The sequence below is a fragment of the Eptatretus burgeri genome, chromosome 17 (assembly GCF_056783735.1).
Source record: "Eptatretus burgeri isolate ZD-2024b chromosome 17, Ebu_testis_v1, whole genome shotgun sequence".
NCBI classification, from domain to species: domain Eukaryota; kingdom Metazoa; phylum Chordata; class Myxini; order Myxiniformes; family Myxinidae; genus Eptatretus; species Eptatretus burgeri.
Genome location: NC_140977.1, coordinates 55297847 through 55325146, shown reverse-complemented (window position 1 = coordinate 55325146; position 27300 = coordinate 55297847). Strand labels below are relative to the sequence as shown.

At 48.6% G+C, this 27300-nt stretch overlaps 1 protein-coding gene across 1 annotated transcript in view; it reads right to left on the bottom strand.

Moving 5' to 3' along the window:
- Window positions 1-20466, bottom strand: part of LOC147010161 (forkhead box protein K2-like) — a 58168-nt gene extending 37702 nt beyond the window's left edge. The window contains exon 1 of the mRNA XM_085860773.1: window positions 19839-20466. Coding sequence (XP_085716899.1) covers window positions 19839-20284 — 446 coding nt within the window. The 5' untranslated portion in view covers window positions 20285-20466. The remainder of the gene's footprint in view (window positions 1-19838) is intronic.
- Window positions 20467-27300: the final 6834 nt, after the last annotated feature.

Here is a 27300-nt window from a genome sequence, read left to right as displayed (position 1 = left end):
AGTTGGACAGGCGACCATGACAGGACATTTTATAATCTCTCCATAGTGCCTAAGCGTTTGTAGCTACGTGAAAGGAAATATTAAATGATCCCCGACCGAAAAACAAGGACGTTGGTGGGGTCTACAAGCGGTAAATTTGATTGGTCGTGATGATGTAAAATGCCGTAATATTTTGTCCAAGTATTGCTGAACGGAAGATTTTTTTTCAAAGTGCTGAAAAGGCGATTTCTGTTCGACTGTGTTCAAATATATAATTCAAATAACATAAAGATTTTAAAGGCTGTAGAACATTTCCGGAAGCTTACTGCTGCTGAAGCAATCAATGTAACCACCTTATTAGTCCCATACCAGTTTCACCGGAAGGACGCTCGGATTGCTCTCCGTCCGTCACACCTGTGGTTTTTTTTTCAGACTTTTTTTTTTCCCATACCCTTTAACATATTCACCTGAAACTTTATGCATGGCTTTACTACAGTAAGTTACAAAACAAGTTCGAGTTTCAGGGTGTTTTGTCAATTTTCCACAGTTATGCCTTTTTTAAACTTACAAGATATCACGTATACACGGGTCATTGTTCAGCTGCCATAATTCCACCCATTGCTTTACACCCATTGGCTGAATAGTTGCCAAGACTCCACCCCAATATAATCATGTGCCGCCATTTCATGAAGAAGCACAGATTGGCAGGCCTCAGGCCTTAGGCCTGGGTGTTAGTCCATGGTCTAGTGCAATTGCAATGATCCCAGGTATATAACCACGATGTATTAAATATGCACATAAGCCGTACATCGGGTTGTTGTTTTTTTTATACTAAAATAGGCAAAGCCTCGGAATGAACGAAACACGGTGGGTTAGAGTTTGTTCTTCATTTTTGTTCCGGTATCTGCGAGAGCGTGCGTTAAACGGAAACAATTTTTTTATCCCCCGATCATTCATTGGGACCGGTGGGGGTCATGTATTGCAAAGCAATTCTCGCTCTTTTTGAACCTTACTTAACAGGTCACATTAGTTATTGGTGCCTGTTGTTTGTGTCCTTTATGACATCCTTAAAAGCAGTGTGTTTCCTGTTTGGAATGATGCTTAATTTTGTCTGACTGCCAGGCAGGCAGACAGAGTAAAATATTTTCTCACTCTTCTCTGTGCATGCATGATCTGGACGAATTCAGAGCCAAATTACGTACTGCAAAACTTCAGGTGCGTTTTCCGATTTGTGGTCAAAATATAACATTCAAATGAAGTGAAGTTGTTCTTCGATCATAAACTGACATTTGAAGACATTAGGACAGAGAGACAAAATTAACCGATTGCTTCACCCCGCTTTTCGCTTCACATGCGTGGAGTAAAAACACCAACGTCACTCCTATCTACACTCCTAACGGTCCCAAAACCGATCGCATCGATTCATACCTCCTCAAAGCCTTCGATCCTCCATGAGCATCGACTTTGTAGAAAATAAATAAATAAATAAGCAAATCAATCCATTTTAACAAATTGAAAAGCCTGGCATTGGCTTAGCGGTTAGGGTGGTGGCTTGGGATCCTGGGGTCATGAGTTCAAACCCCGTTTTCCGCTGAATTAACACCAGGGGGTTGACTCAGCCTGCCATCCTTCCGAGGTCGGCGAAATGAGTACCAGTCTACTGGTAATAGGGGCACTGCATCAGCGGCATAGCCGCACCCCTAACCAATGATGCAACCAGCAATCAAAAAGGTTGTACACGACGGGGAACAAGCTGTAAGCCATTTTGCGATAGTCAAGAAAGTTAGGGCATCTGTAAGCCTACATCCATACTTAAGTTAATAAACCATCTAAGATCCATCTGGTCCTGAGCGTTGTCAAGGTGATGTGATAATGAGGACTTCGGCCCTTAATGGCTTTCTCCGTACAACTGAAACTAACCCAGCTAAATGTACAAGCTATATCAGCTTTCTATCCCACAGACGGTGTGCGTCCCCCACCAACCCCAAGAAGCTTTCTCATTACCACAAGCCTGATACATCAAATAGGCTCAAACACAGGCCCTCGGTACATCGCAAGGACACTCGATGTCTGAACAAAGGCTACGGATGCATAGCCATCGTCTGATCTCCAACTGCCATGTGAACAAGCGCGGAGCAGCGTGCACTCAATCCGAGTGTGCCGTCACAGCATTCAGTTTCATGATACACAAAACAGCATGAGCACTCAAAAAGCCCAATTCCAGTGTGAAGAGGAGAAGAACGCAAAAACAAAATTTGCACATCAAAGGATTTCCAAGCATTTTCCACAATTTGTGACAAAAATACATATACACATACACACACGAGATAGCTGTGGCATAAAAAAAGAAAAAACAAAAAATTCCCATTGTACAATTCTTTATGTCCTTAATACAATCAGACAAAAAGGTATGGGAATAGTGTCCATGAACAAGGATGACTCCCCCGTCATCGTACCATCATACTGACCCATCGCTTCACTGATCGAAATACCAGTCTTTGCTGTTATGGCAAATCAATGGGGCAAGAAGAAAAAGGATTCCTGGGAGAACCAGCGTCGCAAGTTAGCGCTTGCAGTTTCGCCAGGTGTGCCAGTGTAACCATAACAATTTTTTTTTTTTTAAAATATACATTTTTTTTCGTCACAAACCTTCCCGGGAGTTCCCTGAATCCACCGTCATTGGATTTATTGAAATCCGTTAATCCGTTCTCAGGTTATAACACGACAGACAAACAGACAGACGGAGACAGACTGCTCCTTTGATAATATAGATATATGTATGCTCTCATTATCCCTCTTCTCGAACTCCCATTTCCCCCAAAACCTCCTTTTACTCTCCAGCACAACTCTCTTCACTTCCCTTTTCTCACTTATCCTCCTTCCTTCCCCCTCCCCACAGTCACCTTCCTCGAGTTGACCCTTTTTCTTAATTTAACCCCTTCTGCCGCCTCTTGTTTACGCAACCTCCACATGGACTCAGACAACAAGATCCTCCCCTCCCTCCACAACCGTCCCACACTGCTCGAAACCACCTTCCACTGACTGTTTGCTCTGCACATCACAATCCAGTTAATCATTTGTGGCGTGAAGCTGGATTGTGTTGAGCCAAATGCTCGAGTTGAAATCTGATGACGGTCTAATGTTCAACCTCCCCTTATTTACTCTCAGCTCTCGATGCCACGACTTAGAGGAGTAGCAAACCGGCATGAAATACTTTTGGGTTTTTTAAATCGACATCTCCGTTTGGTCGGTGATGCTTTGTTTCACAACAACAGGCCAGGTCTGACTGTGGTTGTGAGCGTTAGTAATCTGTCGTTGCAGCATCGGGTCACATCTGTGACTCCAGCATCTTCACGCTTATCCTCCAATAGCATGTGTGCAAGTGTGTAACTATTGGCATGAAGAGCTAAGTTGTGGGTTTTGCTTGAACATAACAACAAATACTGAGTATACGAGCTGCGGGAAATGCCCAGGACATGCGGGAAATGCTGCAGCGACCCTACCAGATGAATACAAGTGAGTGTGTCCCAGCATCAATACTACGTGGGCCCGATCCACGTCAAGAAAAACAACAACATTCAAACCTGGAATACGCATTCCATGCAAGGATGTATTATCTGGCAAAATGATTGGTAAACGGTTGGATCGTTTACCGACTGTTAAAAAGGGTGCTCGACTAATTTAGAAACCATTCAAAATGGATTTGATGCAAGAGCAATAAAGGCCACGCAAACAGCAGATTGAAAATAATTAAATTATTATTAAAACTAGAGTAAAGACAATGATGTGCCATCGCAAGTCCCGATGCTTCCCACCTCAAGCAAAGTTGAAATATGGCAAAAAGTTACACCAGGAATCCATCCATCCGTTGGGACCATGCTCTGTGCAGAGCGTTGGTGCTGCCTAAGCAGTCTCCTTGGATATTGGGTACAATCCTGAACGGGTCGCCACTCCGACACAGGATACCAGCATGCTGGCACTCATTTTGCCGACCTCGGAGGGATGACAGGCAGAGAGCCTTGTAACCCGAGGTCCACACCCCTTGTAGCATGAACCCGGGGTCAAATCTCACATAAAAAAGTTACATATTTCATGCGTGTCTCAATGTTGTTCGCACTTACAAAGTTTCATTTTAAAACGTGCCCGTAATTGCATCATCGGTATTTGACCTTTTGACACTGCCCCAAGGGGTGAGGCCAAATTAGACTGTTCTTGCACCTTCTTGCAATGTGGTGATTATAACGACCAAGTTTGCTGAATTTCTGCCCAACTGTTAAAGGCCCTGTCACACCTTGACGATTACGCCAGCGTATGCCGATTGATGAAAAATTTGTCTAAAACGCTGGTACACGTCGAATACGTTATGGGTACGTTTTGTATACGTTAAGAGCATGCTGAAAAACACTGCCATACGTCGTAGTACGCTGGCTTTAAACGTTGTACTTTTGGGTTGTCCTCAAATTTTTTCATGCTTGAAATTTTACGACGTATCCCAGCGTATGACTCACACGTTCCGCTACGCTGGCCATAAGTTGTAGGCACGTTATGCGATCGTTGACACACGTCGAAACACGTTACTTGTAAGTTACTCATAAGTCGAAACACGTCGAGGTAATGTTTAGTGCACCCGAAACTTATTTCTAACCTATGAGTAACGTTTTGTAAGCACACTACATGAACGTTCTTAACACTTTGCAACATGTTACTTGAAAGTACTACTACTACTACTACTACTACTACTACTACTACCACTACCAACATCGACATCACGAAATACTCTCGAACTCCTACTACTACTACTACTACTACTACTAACATCGACATCACTTAATTCTCTCGAACTACTACTACTACTACTACTACTACTACCAACATCGACATCACTAAATTCTCTCGAACTACTACTACTAACATCAACATCACTAAATTCTCTCGAACTACTACCACTACAACTAATAACATCGACATCACTAAATTCTCTCGAACTACTACTACTACTAACATCGACATCACTAAATTCTCTCAAACTACTACTACTACTAACATCAACATCACTAAATTCTCTCGAACTACTACTACTACTACTAACATCGACATCACTAAATTCTCTCGAACTACTACTACTACTAACATCGACATCACTAAATTCTCTCGAACTACTACTGTGGCCCTAAATGGAGTTCTTTCATCCCCTCTTCCTGTGCAGGCTGGAGTTCCTCAAGGTGGCGTTCTGGGCCCTGTTCTCTTTCTGGTTTTCATCAATGATCTCTCGGACTCTGGAAAATCCTCTATTTCTCTTTGCCGATGATTCCACCCTCTGCCGTACCATCTGTCATCCCTCAGACCGGCAAGCAGCAGCTTCTTCGCTCACTGCAGATCTGGATAAAATCACAAACTGGTCCAACACGTGGAACATGTCTTTCAATCCAGACAAATCTCACACTCTCACTATGTCTCTTCGAAAGGACCGTTTACAAAACCCCCCCATCCACTTTCTCAACAATCCTCTGGAAGAAGTCTTTTCTTTCAAGCTTCTGGGTCTCACTATCTGCCATGACCTTTCCTGGGAAAGTCACATTTCCAACCTTGCCTCAAAAGCCAGTAGCCGACTGGGAATCCTCCGTCGTGCAAAGTCCTTCCTCGGCCCTCTTGAGCTCCTGACCACTTACAAAGCTTTTGTCCGTAGCCTGATGGAGTACTGCTCTCCCCTCTGGGCTGGTGCTCCTGCCTCCCACCTTTCTCGACTTCACGCTGTCGAAACCAGGGCTTTTAAGACCATTGGCATCTCCCGCAATGAAGCTGAGTCTTTGGGCCTCTCACTCAATCACCGCAGGTTGGTCGGTGGTCTTTCTGTCTTCTACCGACTCCTCTCCAGCCTTGCCCCCCCTGCTCTCTCTGCGATTTGTCCCAACCACATTTCCACAGGGCGCTCAAGGTCTGCCAACAACCCCCTTCTGGTAAAACTACCAAAATCACGAATCACTGCTCATCTTCACTCTTTCATTCCTCTTTTTTCCCGCCTTTGGAATAAACTTCCTCACTCTATTCTTTCCCATTCTTCCCTCCAGGCTTTCAAAACAGCTGTTCACCACCACCTCTTATCATCCCCCATCCAAATCCTCGATCTTTTCTACCCCGTTAATCCACCCAAGCCCACTTCCTTCAATTCTCCTGCTTTCCTTCCTGAAAGTCCCTGTAATGTCCATCTTCTCCTCGCCATGTTCCCCGTCCCATCCCCATCCCTCTCCCTTCCACATTTCACCTGTGTCTGTTCCCCAATGTTTTGTCCCTTCCACTCCCGCCCCTCTTGTCTCATGCCTCCTTGCTGTGAGTTGTGTGTTAGCTCTCATACGAGCCTCGACCAAGGTATACAAAAAAAAAAAAAAAAAAAAAAAAAAAAAAAAACTACTACTAACATCAACATCACTAAATTCTCTCGAACTACTACTACTACTACTAACATCGACATCACTAAATTCTCTCAAACTACTACTACTACTAACATCAACATCACTAACTTCTCTCGAACTACTACTACTACTAATAATAACATCGACATCACTAAATTCTCTCGAACGACTACTAATAACATCGACATCACTAAATTATCTCGAACTACTACTACTGCTACTGACATTGACATCTACTCAACATGGAGTCTGAAACACTGACGGGTTCCTCTTGTGAAGCCCATTTGTATATACCAATTCCCCTAAACTCTGCCAATACGCCAGTATACGGTAGATGTAAGTTAGAAACACGTTCAGTAAGTTCTGTGGTCGTCCGGAAGACGTCAATCAAATTCGTCTGCATACACCAATGTGCGTTTGAGATGCGTTACACATAGGTTCAAAGCACGCTACTCATAGGTTCAAAGCACGTTACTCGTAGGTTAAAAATTACATTTCGGGTATGCTAAACATTACTTCGACGTGTTTCGACTTATGAGTAACTTACAAGTAACGTGTGGCCGACGTGTGTAAACGATTGCGGAGCGTGCCGAGAACTTATGCCAGCATATGCGGAACTTGTGAGCCATACGTCGAGTACGTCGTAAAATTTTCAGCATGCTTGAAATTTCACTAGACGTACCACGAAATATGCCAACGTACTTCATTGTTTTTAATCATGCTCCTAACGTATACACAACTTACCCATACCGTATTCGACGTGTCCCAGCGTTTTAGACACATTTTTCGTAGGTCGGCATACGCTGGCTAAATCGTCAAGGTGTGACTGCGATGTTGACACTTCCTATTTTCAGGCGGTTATGATTTAAATTGGCGTGGAGCAGGTTTTTAACAGGCTATGCCACGAGATCATCAGCGATACGGGCAGCGCGCTATGACTAAGTTAAACTATCGTTGGGCATAGGTTGTGAACGCCGACAACAGGCTAAGCATTCGTTGGTATAAGTTATCTTTAACACAACGAAACGTTCTGTGCCCGTTACTAATACGTTATGAATACGACCAAAACTTTAAAAAAAAAACCTCAAAACTTCAGCGTACGCCAACGTTTTACGTGCATTTTTATACGTTGCCATTACTGGCTAAAACATCAAGGTGTGACAGGGCCCTTAGGAAGAGATAGCGTGACAGACGGACAGACAGACAGATGGAGCCGATTATATCTCCGGTTTTTTTTTTTCAAAAAGCGTGGGGATAATAACAATAAGACCACTGGACCTGAAGCTTATTTGGACCCTAATCTAACTTTGTAACCCAAATTTAGAAGCATTCTGACTGGTGGGTCTCGAGAAGAAGACTTTTGAAAGAATTTAAGTGATTTTCCTCAAAATTGTGGATTTTGCTTGCAGTACAAGCACAAGTACAGTACAAGTACCGCATGCGGTACAATTAAACAATGGGTCTGGAGAAGATTTTTGAAGGAATTTACTAAGTCCACCATTTTGACTGACAGTGCTTACAGTCACGTGACTGGAGTGAGCTTTGAAATCCCTGTTACCAGTCAGGAGTGGAACACGTTGCTGCCAACTTTCAGCCGGATCAGCCCAGGAGTTTGGCCGGAGAAGTCGAAATAGGGAGACAGACAGAGAGACGGATAGATGGGGCACGCTGACAATACCTTATCGCTTATCTGGCATTCCAATTCCTGATAAGCTCATAATCATAAGAAAGTTGGTGGAGGAAACCATTAGAGAAGACATCAAGCAATATTGGAAATTATACTCCTGTTGTTATCAGAAAGCCTCCTGCGAGGACCCATCGTTTTCCTTGAAATTTCTGTTCATCAACCGAGTTAATAACCTCATTAGCGCCAACTCATCCACCCTGCCCAGTGATGATGCTCGAGTTTCAGCTGGAGTGTCCTTTCAAGCAATGACCGCATGCAGTACAATTAAACACAGGACACTTCAAAAACAGGCACATTTCCGGAATCCTGTATATAGTTGCACCGATCCTTGTGCCAAAATCTCCTGTATATAGTTGCACAAGACGGGCCGCTCTCTAACTCACAAGGACTACACACAGGAGTGTCCACTCCACTACAATCAGAACAATGGGAAAACACCGATGCACTGCTCGTTCCAAGATGCACAAAACTCTCTGGAATGTCAAACATCATCAGGTGTTTTGCGTACAACAACACTGTGACGTTAGACTGGGATTGCCGTTTTGGGTCAATAGAGGCGCATTTGCAGTGGAGAGAGTTGGCCTGCCGTAGTCCGGTGAGACCTCGGTTACACACGATAAAATCCCTTCCAGATGGAGCAGTACAGCAGCAAAACCCAACCACACTATTCTCCCCCTTACACATGGTCCAAGAGAGCGTTTTGCCCAAAAGTGTCGAAAGCATCCGGTGCTCCGGCTCAAAACAATGTGCCGCTTCATGAAGATCAAGCCATCAAACGGACGGGATGAAAGGTGCGGAAAGGTGTCCAGCTGACATCAGAAGAGCAAATGCATTTCGGAAAAGGGAAGCTCAGTCAAAAAGTGTTAAAATACTTGATTGCCTCCTTTAAAAGGAAAAAAAAAAACACAAAAAGTGAAATAAATAAATAGAGGGCATCTTATTTTGCCAATATTGAATCGTATATTCGACCCAAGCCAGAATTCTGACTTGGGAGAAGACACTGGCACACAATAGGCCGTGGTTCAATTGATGTTCCATTGGACACCACCAAACCACCAAGAGGATGTGCCAGATCAGGCCTGAAAACCACATTTTGTACCGAAACATTCTCCTGTGAATGTATCACGTTCAGAGCATGTTAGGAAAGGGTGTCTTGGTCAGAGGCATGATGCCAGACCATGTTTGTTTTGGAGGGAAAACAAGTGGTGGGCAAAGTCTGCGTGCATGTGACCAGGCAGAATTCGTAGCTCCGTCAAAGCACGCAGCTCGTACAATATGATACGGCTTGCATCCATCCCGCGGCATCACGTGATGACTCCCCACACTGCAAAGGGAAAGCCTATAAGATGTGTGCCCGTGTTACACACACATGCTCCAGTGAACATCGTGAGCCAAGTGTCGTGTTCAAAATGCCATCTCACAACAATTGCGTGACGGATAATTTGCACTTCGTGAGTCACGTGATGCTTGCTGGCTTCGACATGAACACCACGCATGCTGATTGCCTTCAAGCTTGCTGCCTCCAAGCTCCTGAAGTCCGGTCTATGAAGCAGAGTACAGACAGCAAGGTATTGGAGAGACGGCTGCATGTGAACACACACCGACGTTGGCCACAAGCCAGGCATTTTATTTTAGATTCAGCTCAAGAAAGGCCTCCATGCAAGGAGTGACGCGTTTCCCTCACGGAGCAATCTCGTGGGAAGGAAAGCCAATGCAACAACGTGCAGTCATATGCTCGTTGGGGCAATGGTGGCATGCCGTAAACAGAGTATAAATATCTTTCAGCAAGTCCTGCTCCCAAGCTTAGCAGTACGAGCAGTTATTTCTGTGCACTACAGTTGACACCAGTGCACGGCGTCCACATCCCCTGAGCAAAGGCACAGTCACAGGGCGAGCATGTGCGGCTCACAATCTCACTGTTTGTTTGTTTTGCCATATTGCATCAGATAAGGAAGCTAGCCGGTATACCAAGGCAATGGTTGCCGACGAAATTGTAATCTGATAGCTTGGCAGCCTTACAGAAAGCCGACGACAAATGTGGCAATGTTTTGCTAAACCCAAGCCGAGGGCATCTCTGGCACAAAGCAACATTTGCTCATCGTCCTTGGGAGGGAGAAAGATGTAAGCTGTAAGGCTCTCGTCGTCGGATCGACAATGCCTGCAAGTTTTGGTTCACCCCTGCAGACTGCGTGGGACGACAAAAAAACTAAAAAAAACTGAGTTAAAAGGATTTCTGCAAATCACGGAACCTCAGAGGTTTTAGCATAATCCGTGAACCGAGCCCTCTCCTCGCCAATGGCACGATCAAACAAACACCCAGGCGGTAAGCAAAACACAGGCACAACACAGGCACGACCCGGGGCTCGTGGCGTTCCGTTCATCCGTGGTGCCCAAACAAGGAACGAGCACACCTATTATTGGTCTGCGTGTGCAGCAAGTTGCCAGGCGTGTGGGTAGAAAGACCGAGGTTCTTTTGCAACCATTTAGCTCTAATTGAAAAAGAGCATCAAATGCAGCAGATGCTGAGCCAAGCAAGGGGGCAAGTTCCACGTATTTGATGCAGCAAAAAGTGTTCATTATGCCTTTTATTATCCCCACGCATTTTGAAAAAAAAAAAAAAAAAAGGGATTTTGCATTGGGCTCCGTCTGTCTATCCGTCCATCCGTCTGTCATGTTGTCTCCTCCGAAACGGTTGTGCAGAAATTCACCAAACTTTTCGCTCTGGTTTCACCGATCGTGATCTCAGCACTTGCTCCAAGGAGGTGGAGGGCCCAGTTCAAATCTTGTGTTAATACGTCAGATGTACCACAATAACATGGCCAAATCAGACCGTCTCAAAAGAAAACAAAAAACAAAGAACAAAAACCAGCTCCGACAGGCTCCTATAAAAATAAAAACCTGAAAGATTTCACACTTTCTAACAAATGCATGTCGCCGAACAATCATACTACAACACGAAACACACTAACTTTGATACCAAACGGCAGGTTGACTTGAAAGTTCCATTACTTGTTGAAGTGCAGAAATGGCAAATTGTCAATCATTTTTGGCTTTTTTTTTCTTGTATACCTTGTCGAGGCTCGTGTGAGAGCTAACACACAACACACAGCAAGAGGGGCATGAGACAAGAGGGGCGGGAGTGGGAAGGACAAAACAGTGGGGAACAGAGACATTAGATCTGTGGAAGGGAGAGGGATGGGGTGGGGAACATGGGGAATACAAGATTGACATCACAGGGACTTTCAGGAAGGAAAACAGGGAATTTGAAGGAGGTGGGCTTGGGTGGATTATCGGGGGTAGAAAAGATCGAGGATTTGGATGGGGATGACAAGAGGTGGTGGTGAACAGCTGTTTTGAAGGCTTGGAGGGAAGAATGGGATTTAATAGAGTGAGGGAGTTTATTCTAAAGGCGGGAAAAAAGAGGAATGAAAGAGTGAAGGTGAGCAGTGATTGGTGATTTTGGTAGTTTTACCAGAAGGGGGTTGTTGGCGGACCTTGTGCGCCATGCGGAAATGTGGTGGGGACAAATCGCAGAGAGAGCAGGGGGTGTGAGGCTGGAGAGAAGACTGTAGAAGACAGAAAGACCACCGATCAGCCTGCGGTGAGAGAGTGAGAGGCTCAAAGACTCAGCCTCATTGTGGGAGATGCCAATGATCCGAAATGCCTTGGTTTCCAAAGTGTGAAGCTGAGAAAGGTGGGAGGCAGGAGCACCAGCCCAGAGGGGAGAGCAGTACTCCATCAGGCTGCGGATGAAAGCTCTGTAAGTGGTCAGGAGCTCAGGTGAGCTGAGAAAGGACTTTGCACGACGGAGGATTCCCAGTCAGCGACTGGCTTTGGAGGCGAGCTTTGAAATGCGGCTTTCCCAGGAAAGATCATGGTAGATAGTGAGACCCAGAAGCTTGAAAGAAAGGACTTCTTCCACAGGATTGTTGAGAAAGTGGAGGGGGGGGGTTTCAAAACGGTCCTTTTGGAGAGACATAGTGAGAGTGTGAGATTTGTCCGGATTGAAAGACATGTTCCACGAGTTGGACCAGTTTGTGATTTGATGAACAATTGAAGAGTGAGGGTTAAAACGAAAAAAATTAAAAAATTAAAATTAAAAACAAGCAGTCATAGACTGGTACTTATGAAATCGTCAACTTGACCTCTGACCTTGTCTAATAAAAGCTGTCTCTTGAGAAGGTAGCGATGCAAACCAGAAGTTTCTACGATGATTCTGCACCAAACCATCAAAAATCGAATGTTTTGGATATTTGACCTCACTGTGACCTTGACCTTTGACCGATTTTGACCAAAATCTAATCAGCACTAGCCATCACCCTCCTGAATCACGTGATGAAATTTGACATTGGTAGCTTCTTCCGTTCTCGAGTTATCGTGCCTACAAACAAACAAACACACACAAAAATAAACACACAAACAGATGACGGAAGTCATCAATATACTTACGAAATCTTTAGATTTCGTAAGGAAAAAAAGAAAATTTCAAGAACAGAGAGAAAGTGAAAAATAAAGATCCAAAAGATATCATCGAGGATTTGGAAAGGGAGTGTCGGAACTCGTTGATTAAAAGATGGAAGTCAAATAATATTTGTATTATGAAAACGCATGTCCTCACATGCGCTTTGTATGAACTAACAAGGTGAAAGGTCAGAAAGTGAAGCAGGCCTCGAGTACGCGAGACGTACTTTTAGTCCTGCCCCCAGTCAGGACCAACTTTTCACAGCGTGCGGCGGTGCGGACCAGATCGCTAGCTAGGTAAAGAGTGCTCCCCATGAAAGAAAACGAGCAGGCATGTGTCGTGGCACGAAAATAAGCCGCACAGGCGACCTGTCGGCGACCATAATAGGGCACGAACCTCGCTATAAAAACACAGGGCATGCGGCGTGGGACCGAGGCCCAACAACGGCTCAATAAGGATGATCTTGCAATTTGACAAGTTCATCGTCGAACCGGCACCGGCAACAATCAAAGTAATTCATATCTTAAACCATATTCAATGGTCTTTGTCATCCACCTCTCCCACCTACACGAAGCTCTTCCACATTTGTTTGTCAGTCAACAATACAATATCCCCTAAAAAAAAAAAGAAAAAAAAATATGTATATATATTTGATGATTGCAACCGCAATCATCCTTGTGGTAATACGAAGGTCAACCAACCGTATCATACGTGGTGAAGCTTTTTTTAATATAGCAACATGCCCGCATAGTGAGCCAGTGTTGGCTTTGTTCAATGCTCGGCTACTGCCTTGGGGAGACTGAAGGTTAGCTCTGCGTCCAGAATACGGACAGACTCTGACGCAAAAAAAAAAAAAACATCACGTCGCTTCTTTCAGAAAGCTTCTTGCAAGCAATCGATACGCTGAGACGCATGAAGTCGCACGTTAATGAAACAACACTCCACCTCCCGGTTTTCTGCGCTCCTTCGCAAAGTCTGGTTTCGCAAGAATCTCGATTCTCGAGTAGCGACCACTCCGATGCACACTCGTCGCGTTTCGGTCCTGCGTTCGATGAGACGTCGCTATCGAGATGAGATCGTCGATTGGCCCATTCACGGCCGATCCTGTTTGGTGTGAAAGACGCCATTATATTATATTTACACACGTGTAGAAATGTCGAGAAAGAACAAATACACCAAAGGAGGCGATCTCCGCGCACAACAACCGGCAAGGAAGACCACAAAAGCAGAGATGCAAGTCCAACGCATCACAGGCCCGGGGGTGCACGGCATCACTGAGACCAAAAGGGACCCGAGGATGCATTTTTGGTGGCCGTGCTGGAAAGGAGTTTTGAATTGGCCACATAGGGAAGAGTGACTCGAAAAATCAGTACGAGACGCCAACACACCAGACAGTGGGGAAGAATGAAAGTCGCAAGGAACTCAGGCCTGACCATTTGAAACGCGACGACTCGGTAAGGGAACTCCATTCCGAGACAAGGTAACGAAGGAAGAGCGACCGTTCATGCCATTTGTGGCCGGGTACGACCTGCCCTTCACTGAGGAGGTTATCACCAAACCCGATCAGTGAAATAACTGAGTCATTTTTCACTCGTACATGCGAAACGTGTCACGAAGAGTGTGAGAGAGCAAAATCTCCCAGGTTTCACACATTATTTCTGGGAGATCGAGTTGGTTCGATCTACCCAATGGCAACCTGAGTTTCTGGGGAAATTAATTTGCACAAAAACCCACGGGCCCTTTTAAACAAAGCCGACACGTCAGTAACACCGCACCTATCTCTCTGTGGTCCTTAACAGCACACGGATGCTGCTGGGTTAAACTTTTAAGGGCTGACCCATTTATGGTTGCAACGACTTTTTAATTATTTTATCCGTTTCACAGCCAAGCACTATGGGGCTTAGCACTCTGAGAAACCGTTGGGAGTCGGAATGCAGTTTGCTTTCGATACAAGCCACAGGGCTGAAGGTTTCACGCAGACCGTCTCCATCCTGAGGAGCACGGTCACAAGTCATGACAAGCTGCTCATTGATCCTCTCCTCCCAAGGATCATACACTTTTCAAATCCAAAAGAAAAATACACGTTTGTTAGGCACCTTCACATTGCACTGCTCAAACCAGGCTTTCTGTCCTCGCTCTGTTGAACAACTCATTCAGCATCGTCCTCATTTTGACTGCCGCACAGCACACGACGATGCACGATCGTCACCGACAACTCCTAAAAGTTGAACATGTTAAACTTTTACAAGTGTTGCCGACGCACTTGAAAACCGAGCTGACGAGGATCGTCAACTGCCGCACATAATACAAGATTATCAAAAACTGTCGCCAATAATCTTGTTGCATTGCGTGGGCTTGTGTGTGGAGGCCCTTACGCTCAACAACTCATTTACAGTAGTTTTCTGTTGTGTTGCTTAACAACTCATTCAGCTTTCTGTATTCATACTGCAGAAAAAATCGTTCAGCTATACAAGAACTCATGCAGCTGCAGGTTCCAATTCTGCTCAACTCATTCAGCTGCATGTTCCAATTCTGCCAAACTCATTCAGCTGCACGTTTCAATTCTGCTCAACTCATTCAGCTGCATGTTCCAATTCTGCCAAACTCATTCAGCTGCGCATTTCAATTCTGTCAACTCATTCAGCTGCACGTTTCAATTCTGTCAACTCATTCAGCTGCACTTTCCAATTCTGCTCACCTCATTCAGCAACACGTTTCAATTCTACTCAACTCATTCAGCTGCATGTTCCAATTCTGCTCAACTCATTCAGCTGCACATTCCAATTCTGCTCAACTCATTCAGCTGCATGCTCCAATTCTACTCAACTCATTCAGCTGCATGTTCCAATTCTGCTCAACTCATTCAGCTGCATGTTCCAATTCTGCTCAACTCATTCAGCTGCGCATTTCAATTCTGCCAAACTCATTCAGCTGCACGTTTCAATTCTGTCAACTCATTCAGCTGCACTTTCCAATTCTGCTCACCTCATTCAGCAACACGTTTCAATTCTACTCAACTCATTCAGCTGCATGTTCCAATTCTGCTCAACTCATTCAGCTGCACATTCCAATTCTGCTCAACTCATTCAGCTGCATGCTCCAATTCTACTCAACTCATTCAGCTGCATGTTCCAATTCGGCTCAACTCATTCATCTGCATGTTCAAATTCACCTCAACTCATTCATCTGCATATTCCAATTCTGCTAACTCATTCATCTGCATGTTCCAATTCTGCCCAACTCATTCATCTGCATGTTCCAATTCAGCTCAACTCATTCAGCTGCATGTTCCAATTCTGCTAAACTCATTCAGCTGCACATTCCAATTCTGCCCAACTCATTCAGCTGCACATTCCAATTCTGTCCAACTCATTCAGCTGCACATTCCAATTCTGCTCATCTCATTCAGCTGCACATTCCAATTCTTCTCACCTCATTCAGCAACACGTTTCAATTCTGCTCATCTCATTCAGCTGCACATTCCAATTCTGCTCAACTCATTCAGCTGCACATTCCAATTCTGCCCAACTCATTCATCTGCATGTTCCAATTCAGCTCAACTCATTCAGCTGCATGTTCCAATTCTGCTCAACTCATTCAGCTGCACATTCCAATTCTGCTCAACTCATTCAGCTGCATGCTCCAATTCTACTCAACTCATTCAGCTGCACATTCCAATTCTGCTCAACTCATTCAGCTGCATGTTCCAATTCTGCTCAACTCATTCAGCTGCATGTTCCAATTCTGCTCAACTCATTCAGCTGCACATTCCAATTCTGCTCAACTCATTCAGCTGCATGCTCCAATTCTACTCAACTCATTCAGCTGCACATTCCAATTCTGCTCAACTCATTCAGCTGCATGTTCCAATTCTGCTCAACTCATTCAGCTGCATGTTCCAATTCTGCTCAACTCATTCAGCTGCACATTCCAATTCTGCTCAACTCATTCAGCTGCATGCTCCAATTCTACTCAACTCATTCAGCTGCACATTCCAATTCTGCTCAACTCATTCAGCTGCATGCTCCAATTCTACTCAACTCATTCAGCTGCACATTCCAATTCTACTCAACTCATTCAGCTGCATGTTCCAATTCGGCTCAACTCATTCATCTGCATGTTCAAACTCACCTCAACTCATTCATCTGCATATTCCAATTCTGCTAACTCATTCATCTGCATGTTCCAATTCTGCTAACTCATTCATCTGCATATTCCAATTCTGCTAACTCATTCATCTGCATGTTCCAATTCTGCCCAACTCATTCATCTGCATGTTCCAATTCAGCTCAACTCATTGAGCTGCATGTTCCAATTCTGCTCAACTCATTCAGCTGCACATTCCAATTCTGCCCAACTCATTCAGCTGCACGTTCCAATTCTGCCCAACTCATTCAGCTGCACGTTCCAATTCTGCTTCACAATTTGTTCAGCTTTCTCTCCAACATCTCATTCATCTTTCTGTTCTCATAGTGCTAAATACCTCATTTGGCTTTCTTTCCAACATCTCATTCAGCTTTCACCAGATTTTTTTTTCACCAAATCAGGGGTTACACCAACCTCAAAAACAGTGCAACATTAACAGGGAGAGAAACCACCACCAGGTACATCTCTAAATCCTTGGAATGAGACCACCAGGCTATTGAAGTGAGGACAACAGCCACAGTAAAGTTACAATGTCTCGCAGGGATTGTGACAGCGTTACACGACACCGGTTGAGGAAACGTGCCAAAAGGCACATTTAATCACGGTCCAAAATACCAACAACTTTATAGCTCGTTGACCTTTGTGGGGAGCAGAAGTCGAAGAGATTATTAAACGCAGTGCAATTGCAGTCAAGACAGATATTGTTGTCGAGGTTCACCCAGGGGGCTGTTTACATTTGATATCCATCAAAATGGTATTGACGTTCGACAACGGGTGGTGTCTAAACCGAGCCAATGCACATCGAGCGGAGGGACACAATGACCTCTCCACACAGAGACAATGCGAGCGGCGGACTGTGCGGGCACGCTGCAGTGGCCCGCAGCACGCCGATTGATGGCGGGGTAAGGAGGGGCAGGGATATCGCTGAGACGGAATTCACAGACGAAACTCTTCACATTCTCTCAGGTGGAGCTGTTCATGAGCAAATCAATCCCGCCGTGGACAGTCGACGCAGGAGCGTCCCACCGTGCCAATGCCCGAAAGGCCCTGGCAACGAGGAAACGGTGCGAGGTTGATGTAAAACTGAAATATCTCGACATGCTTGCATGAATGTTTGCACCCTCAGGGTTTGATATATTTATTTGAATCAAAGAGGTCCACACCCAACATCGCAACGCACACGGAGCGATAGCTTGCGCTTTTGTCAGCAGATTGTGGAAGAAAACCTTTTTGTCGTCATCCCCGGTATTAAACGATTGTTGTTGATCTGAATGCCCTTCAAAATGTGCACGATGACCTCTCAAAAGAGGTTGTTGTTCGATGGTGGTATTGCCCGGGGCAGGTAACATGGGGCAACCATTCGTAACGGAAAGGAAACCGCCGAAATGAGACTCGCGCGCAAAACCGACTTCCACGTAATCGGGAACATCTTGGCTGTGTTTGTGTGTTTGTCAAGTGCAAGTTTCAGAAACACAAACACAGCTCGGTGGCACACAAGGTTTCAACCATCGGGCCATCTTGTTACACAACACCAGGCACACCGGCTCCGAGTGGCCGGCTCCGAGTTCCTCGAGGTAACGGACCCCTCTCATGTCCTCCAAGACCAAAACAAACTGGTCACGTTCGAATGGAGTCGACGCAGGACAATGCCAGGAACCTACACAGGACAATGTTTACATTGGTCACAAGGAATGGTAAAGAAGATGAAAGTCCACTCGGTGGTGAGTTTACAATTGTCACGATGAATTGTTAAGGAAGGGAGATCCATTGGGAGGTGTGTTTACAATTGTCACAAGGAATTCAAGAGGAGGGGGAGGTCCACTGGGAGGTGTGCTTACATTGGTCACAAGGAATTGTAAAGGAGGGGAGATCCATTGTGTGGTGGACAGAAATAAAGAAACAAATAAGCACATGGGCAAAAAGCTGCAGGCAGACAAAAGGATGAACAAGTATTGAGGGAACATCAGCTGCAACATAAACATGGAGGCAAACAAGCGGGTAGATATGCTCTCCAAGTATGAAGGAGCAGACAGAATGACTGAGACAACTGGGAAAAGAACATGAAAGAAAGACAACGGACAATTATGTGGATGAACAAAATCAGACCCGAAATGAGACCCGCGGGAAGAACCCGACGCGAGACCCAGACATGGCGTGAGACCCAGACCCGGCACGAGACCCAGACCCGGCACGAGACCCAAACCCGGCGCGAGACCCAGACCCGGCGTGAGATCCGTGGGAAAAAAAACCGGCGCGAGATCCGCGAGAAAGACACCAAGCTAGACCCACGGAAGAGACCCCAAGCAAGAAACACGGGAAAGACCCGTTGCGAGACCCACGGGAAAGACGCAACGCGAGAACCACGGGAAAGGCCCAAAGCGAAACCCACGAGAAAGGCCCGAGGCGAGACCCACGGGAAAGGCCCGAAACGAGACCCACGGGAAAGGCCCGAGGCGAGACCCACGGGAAAAGCCGAGGCGAGACCCACGGGAAAGACCCGAAGCGAGACCCACGGGAAAGGCCCGAAGCGAGACCCACGGGAAAGACCCGAGGCGAGACCCGCGGGAAAGACCCGAAGCGAGACCCGCGGGAAAGACCCGAAGCGAGACCCGCGGGAAAGACCCGAAGCGAGACCCACGGGAAAGACCCAAAGCGAGACCCACGGGAAAGACCCGAAGCGAGACCCACGGGAAAGGCGCGAAGCGAGACCCACGGGAAAGGCCCGGTGGGAGACCCACGGGAAAGACCCGAAGCGAGACCCACGGAAAAGGCCCGAAGCGAGACCCACGGGAAAGGCCCGAAGTGAGACCCACGGGAAAGATCCGAAGGGAGACACACGGGAAAGACCTGAAGGGAGACCCACGGGAAAGGCCCGAGGCGAGACCCACGGGAAAGACCTGAAGCGAGACCCGCGGGAAAGGCCCGAAGCGAGACCCGCGGGAAAGACCCGAAGCGAGACCCACGGGAAAGACCCGAAGCGAGACCCACGGGAAAGACCCGAAGCGAGACCCACGGGAAAGACCCGAAGCGAGACCCACGGGAAAGGCGCAAAGCGAGACCCACGGGAAAGACCCGAAGCGAGACCGACGGGAAAGGCCCGAAGCGAGACCCACGGGAAAGACCCGGTGGGAGACTCGCAGGTTGACAGACGTACGTGACTGGAAGCTGCAGCGCCGGTGCCCCTCGGCGCAGAAACGCTCCGTCCACGAACACCCCGTTCTTTCCCGGACATCGCAAAAAGAAGGTTCCGTGTTCGAACACGAGGTCCAGGTGTCGGCGGGACACGAAGCTCGAGCGACCGACGGTCACGTCGACGTCGTGAGGGCCGCGGCTCGACGTCCTTCCCACGACGGTGAGGCAGCGTCGAACGGCCACGTCCAGCTCTTTCCCACGCAGATGGGCGAGTACGGGCCCGGCGAGCTCATCTCGGGCAGAGAGCGCCGCGGGCCACGCCGGGCTGCACGGGGCCGAGTGCAGGGCGAGTAAAGCGCGGGCACCCTGGTCAGTGAGCATCGCGCCGTCCATGACCACAGACAAGCAGTCCGCTCCTTGCCCGGTCCGCCACAGTCCTCCACAACCCGCCTTCCGCGGCAGGCCCATTCTGTGGCGCGTCGGAAACTGCGGAACGGAGTTCCCGGTCGGTGACCTGGAGCGGGTAGACCGCAAACGGCGCAGAAATGATGTTTTCGCGGGTAAATTGCTGTTTCTCCTTCAAGGAATAAGCGACGCTCGAAGAGTCCGCTTTCCTTTGCCTCCCACTGCAGTTAGCGATGTCGCAATGGACGTCATGTCGATTTCGTCCATCGTTGTTTAATGTCCTCGTGGGCCCGTTGGTCCGTCGGACCAACTCTTCATTGGTCTTCACAGCCTTGTTGTGTGTACCTGCGTGTTGTACTCATTGAGCATCACCTTACCTTTCACCAAACCCACATTCACATGTGCTTCGGCCAACGTGGGCATTATACATTCGTTATAGTTGCTAAATGATACTATTAATTGTATTTGGCAATTCCATACCAAATACATTGTTATTACTCGAATTCTTTATTATTCCTTATTTTTGTCACACATCCATTGCCCTAAAACTCCTCCTAGGGCTTTTGTCTCGGAACACTAACAATTATGTCATTGAAATGGGCTGCGTTCAAGGAAGTGCAGTGTCAACTTTTGACCTTGAAATTCTCAAGGTTAAGGTCAAGGTCACAGAAAACGTCAAAAACACATTTTGCCCTATATCTTCACCCCACGGAAAGATACAGGTTAGCCGCTGACATTTTCTGACAGGTCACAACAGGGCCGACAAAAAATCTTCTTTGACCAAAGTTGTGTGACCTATATCTTCTGAGATCATAGGCGTCAAAGTTCATGACGTTGCCAAATACGTATTCGCTGCAAGCGAATGCAGCCCTGTAGTATTATTGTTATTATTGTTAATACTAGTGCGTGCCCGTACATACGTGGCCGTACGTGCAAAAAAATAAAAAATAAAAAAGAAGAATTGTGACGTCAATTGTGATGTCATAGCACCGTGTCCTGTCATTGCTTTGGAAACACTTGTCCGATTAATATCAAACCTTGAAAAGGCACATCCTCAGGTCCCCAGCAATATACCTGGCAAGTTTCAATGAGATCGGACTAGCGGTTGTCGAGAAACAGCGGTCACGGACAGACACACAGAGATTGCTGGAATTCCAGAGAGATTAATGAATATTAATTAATATACTGTTTTGTGGCAATATCATTGTTGATTTGTTCGTTATTTTGTAATTATTATGAATGCCGTGCCGCAGAAGGACCGATTAAGCTGCTCGATCCACCTTCACATGGTGTTCGTTTAAAACATGGGAATTATTGGGATTCCTTGAAGTTAATTATCGTAATCGACTTGGACGATCATTGCGATGCATCACAATCCTCATCAGGAAGCTCCGGTACAACTTCACAAAAAAGCACGCACGCACAGTTTCGGCTATTCCTGAAATCTACACTAATAAATGTCAGTGTGTGTGTGTGTGTGTGTGTGTGTCAGTGTGTCTCCTTCATAACTCCCAAAAACATGAATCTGAGCAGCCTTAAATTGCTTGCCAACAAAGAAAACTCCGAGGAAGTGTAAGAGTGAAAATTGGGTTTTTGGGTTAATTCAAACATCCCTTTTGAAGATAATTAAAGGCTTTATTTAATTATATTCTTTATCAGGCGATCTTCGGCCACCTCACTCTCTGGGGTCTTAAGGCGTTTCCTGGGTTACATCGCTGGGGTCTCCAGCCACCATGTTTTTTGGCCTGCTCAACCACGCCTTGACTTGGAACAGGCCGCAACGATTTCTTAACGACAAAGTTTTTTTTTTTTTTCACTATCCTCACTCTTGTATCGGATGCCTGTTCATCATGGCTAAGAATCGCCGTATACATCGTTTTTGTAAGTCTAATAGTTTTCAAATTAGGAGATTGGAGCAATTTCACGCATTGCATGTTACGATTTTCCACGATCGACTCTCACGGACCACTTAAACTTAAAGTATATCATTGAAATATTATTTCGGTTTTGAGGATCGGATATCGTCCGGATTAAAGAAGTCTCAAAATCTGGAGTGAGATCTGATAATTTAAAGAAATAATGAGTCTTTTCACAAAGCCGATGAACCTATTTACTTGAAGCAAGCGAGGCGATGTTCCCTCTTTCTCCAGATCTCCACAAGAAAATGCAAAATTTCCAAACCATAAGACTTAACTTTTTCTACTGTTTGGAGAATATTGAGTGAACAAAAATTTTAGGAATGTGTCAAAATTAACGAGCTTCATTGAGCTGTACGATTTAATGCATTCACTGCGAGACCTCGCGTCCTGTCCCCCAGAGGGACTGCCTCTCCATAGCGTGTGCCAGATCTGTGTCTATATTTTTGGTGGTTTCGCAAGGTGCTGTGCACAGGGAATCAAAGCAAATATGGTAAAAAACGGACGTTATAAAAATAAAGTTATAACGTTTGCACGGACCCCGAACCGATGTACCACGTGATCACCTGCACAGACGAGCAGGCAAGATGGCGGATTTTCTGCAATGTTTATTTCACGGGCGATTGAACTTGAAGATATCTCCATGGTTGTTCTGCATCAAGCAGAAACTCTTGTGGTAAAGTAATTTTATTTCATTAATGCATTTTATTTCATCAACTGCTGTGTGCTTGGGGAAGACAGGCTTTAAAATTAAAGGGATCTTTTATGATATACAGCGACAGCCTGGCCAGCCGTTCCTTATCAACCATGTAATTGGAGTGTTTGCACAAGTGCTTAAGCCACTTGCCGAGCGTCCATTGTCGATAGCGGTACCACACTACGTCATTCTAAGCGAATCGTTCACTCTGCAGACGCTTTTGCCACACCGCGTCATTCAGAGAGAGTGTTTCGTGGTCCGTCACACTGAGCGAGCGGTTCGTCCTCAGTCACACTGAGCGAGCGGTTCGTCCTCAGTCACACTGAGCGAGCGGTTCGTCCTCAGTCACACTGAGCGAGCGGTTCGTCCTCAGTCACACTGAGCGAGCGGTTCGTCCTCAGTCACACTGAGCGAGCGGTTCGTCCTCAGTCACACTGAGCGAGCGGTTCGTCCTCAGTCACACTGAGCGAGCGGTTCGTCCTCCGTCACACTGAGCGAGCGGTTCGTCCTCCGTCACACTGAGCGAGCGGTTCGTCCTCCGTCACACTGAGCGAGCGGTTCGTCCTCCGTCACACTGAGCGAGCGGTTCGTCCTCCGTCACACTGAGCGAGCGGTTCGTCCTCAGTCACACTGAGCGAGCGGTTCGTCCTCAGTCACACTGAGCGAGCGGTTCGTCCTCAGTCACACTGAGCGAGCGGTTCGTCCTCAGTCACACTGAGCGAGCGGTTCGTCCTCAGTCACACTGAGCGAGCGGTTCGTCCTCATTCACACTGAGCGAGCGGTTCGTCCTCAGTCACACTGAGCGAGCGGTTCGTCCTCAGTCACACTGAGCGAGCGGTTCGTCCTCAGTCACACTGAGCGAGCGGTTCGTCCTCAGTCACACTGAGCGAGCGGTTCGTCCTCAGTCACACTGAGCGAGCGGTTCGTCCTCAGTCACACTGAGCGATCGGTTCGTCCTCAGTCACACTGAGCGATCGGTTCGTCCTCAGTCACACTGAGCGAGCGGTTCGTCCTCAGTCACACTGAGCGAGCGGTTCGTCCTCAGTCACACTGAGCGAGCGGTTCGTCCTCCGTCACACTGAGCGAGCGGTTCGTCCTCCGTCACACTGAGCGAGCGGTTCGTCCTCCGTCACACTGAGCGAGCGGTTCGTCCTCCGTCACACTGAGCGAGCGGTTCGTCCTCCGTCACACTGAGCGAGCGGTTCGTCCTCCGTCACACTGAGCGAGCGGTTCGTCCTCCGTCACACTGAGCGAGCGGTTCGTCCTCCGTCACACTGAGCGAGCGGTTCGTCCTCCGTCACACTGAGCGAGCGGTTCGTCCTCCGTCACACTGAGCGAGCGGTTCGTCCTCCGTCACACTGAGCGAGCGGTTCGTCCTCCGTCACACTGAGCGAGCGGTTCGTCCTCCGTCACACTGAGCGAGCGGTTCGTCCTCCGTCACACTGAGCGAGCGGTTCGTCCTCAGTCACACTGAGCGAGCGGTTCGTCCTCAGTCACACTGAGCGAGCGGTTCGTCCTCAGTCACACTGAGCGAGCGGTTCGTCCTCAGTCACACTGAGCGAGCGGTTCGTCCTCAGTCACACTGAGCGAGCGGTTCGTCCTCAGTCACACTGAGCGAGCGGTTCGTCCTCAGTCACACTGAGCGAGCGGTTCGTCCTCAGTCACACTGAGCGAGCGGTTCGTCCTCAGTCACACTGAGCGAGCGGTTCGTCCTCAGTCACACTGAGCGAGCGGTTCGTCCTCAGTCACACTGAGCGAGCGGTTCGTCCTCCGTCACACTGAGCGAGCGGTTCGTCCTCCGTCACACTGAGCGAGCGGTTCGTCCTCCGTCACACTGAGCGAGCGGTTCGTCCTCCGTCACACTGAGCGAGCGGTTCGTCCTCCGTCACACTGAGCGAGCGGTTCGACCTCCGTCACACTGAGCGAGCGGTTCGACCTCCGTCACACTGAGCGAGCGGTTCGTCCTCCGTCACACTGAGCGAGCGGTTCGTCCTCCGTCACACTGAGCGAGCGGTTCGTCCTCCGTCACACTGAGCGAGCGGTTCGTCCTCCGTCACACTGAGCGAGCGGTTCGTCCTCCGTCACACTGAGCGAGCGGTTCGTCCTCCGTCACACTGAGCGAGCGGTTCGTCCTCCGTCACACTGAGCGAGCGGTTCGTCCTCCGTCACACTGAGCGAGCGGTTCGTCCTCCGTCACACTGAGCGAGCGGTTCGTCCTCCGTCACACTGAGCGAGCGGTTCGTCCTCCGTCACACTGAGCGAGCGGTTCGTCCTCCGTCACACTGAGCGAGCGGTTCGTCCTCCGTCACACGGAGCGAGGGGTTGGTCCTCCGTCACACTGAGAGAGCGGTTCGTCCTCCGTCACACTGAGCGAGCGGTTCGTCCTCCGTCACACTGAGCGAGCGGTTCGTCCTCCGTCACACTGAGCGAGCGGTTCGTCCTCAGTCACACTGAGCGAGCGGTTCGTCCTCAGTCACACTGAGCGAGTGGTTCGTCCTCAGTCACACTGAGCGAGCGGTTCGTCCTCAGTCACACTGAGCGAGCGGTTCGTCCTCCGTCACACTGAGCGAGCGGTTCGTCCTCCGTCACACTGAGCGAGCGGTTCGTCCTCCGTCACACTGAGCGAGCGGTTCGTCCTCCGTCACACTGAGCGAGCGGTTCGTCCTCAGTCACACTGAGCGAGCGGTTCGTCCTCAGTCACACTGAGCGAGCGGTTCGTCCTCCGTCACACTGAGCGAGCGGTTCGTCCTCCGTCACACTGAGCGAGCGGTTCGTCCTCCGTCACACTGAGCGAGCGGTTCGTCCTCCGTCACACTGAGCGAGCGGTTCGTCCTCAGTCACACTGAGCGAGCGGTTCGTCCTCAGTCACACTGAGCGAGCGGTTCGTCCTCAGTCACACTGAGCGAGCGGTTCGTCCTCAGTCACACTGAGCGAGCGGTTCGTCCTCAGTCACACTGAGCGAGCGGTTCGTCCTCAGTCACACTGAGCGAGCGGTTCGTCCTCAGTCACACTGAGCGAGCGGTTCGTCCTCAGTCACACTGAGCGAGCGGTTCGTCCTCCGTCACACTGAGCGAGCGGTTCGTCCTCCGTCACACTGAGCGAGCGGTTCGTCCTCCGTCACACTGAGCGAGCGGTTCGTCCTCCGTCACACTGAGCGAGCGGTTCGTCCTCCGTCACACTGAGCGAGCGGTTCGTCCTCCGTCACACTGAGCGAGCGGTTCGTCCTCCGTCACACTGAGCGAGCGGTTCGTCCTCCGTCACACTGAGCGAGCGGTTCGTCCTCAGTCACACTGAGCGAGCGGTTCGTCCTCCGTCACACTGAGCGAGCGGTTCGTCCTCCGTCACACTGAGCGAGCGGTTCGTCCTCCGTCACACTGAGCGAGCGGTTCGTCCTCCGTCACACTGAGCGAGCGGTTCGTCCTCCGTCACACTGAGCGAGCGGTTCGTCCTCCGTCACACTGAGCGAGCGGTTCGTCCTCCGTCACACTGAGCGAGCGGTTCGTCCTCCGTCACACTGAGCGAGCGGTTCGTCCTCCGTCACACTGAGCGAGCGGTTCGTCCTCCGTCACACTGAGCGAGCGGTTCGTCCTCCGTCACACTGAGCGAGCGGTTCGTCCTCCGTCACACTGAGCGAGCGGTTCGTCCTCCGTCACACTGAGCGAGCGGTTCGTCCTCCGTCACACTGAGCGAGCGGTTCGTCCTCCGTCACACTGAGCGAGCGGTTCGTCCTCCGTCACACTGAGCGAGCGGTTCGTCCTCCGTCACACTGAGCGAGCGGTTCGTCCTCCGTCACACTGAGCGAGCGGTTCGTCCTCCGTCACACTGAGCGAGCGGTTCGTCCTCAGTCACACTGAGCGAGCGGTTCGTCCTCCGTCACACTGAGCGAGCGGTTCGTCCTCAGTCACACTGAGCGAGCGGTTCGTCCTCAGTCACACTGAGCGAGCGGTTCGTCCTCAGTCACACTGAGCGAGCGGTTCGTCCTCAGTCACACTGAGCGAGCGGTTCGTCCTCAGTCACACTGAGCGAGCGGTTCGTCCTCCGTCACACTGAGCGAGCGGTTCGTCCTCCGTCACACTGAGCGAGCGGTTCGTCCTCCGTCACACTGAGCGAGCGGTTCGTCCTCCGTCACACTGAGCGAGCGGTTCGTCCTCCGTCACACTGAGCGAGCGGTTCGTCCTCCGTCACACTGAGCGAGCGGTTCGTCCTCCGTCACACTGAGCGAGCGGTTCGTCCTCCGTCACACTGAGCGAGCGGTTCGTCCTCCGTCACACTGAGCGAGCGGTTCGTCCTCCGTCACACTGAGCGAGCGGTTCGTCCTCCGTCACACTGAGCGAGCGGTTCGTCCTCCGTCACACTGAGCGAGCGGTTCGTCCTCCGTCACACTGAGCGAGCGGTTCGTCCTCAGTCACACTGAGCGAGCGGTTCGTCCTCCGTCACACTGAGCGAGCGGTTCGTCCTCAGTCACA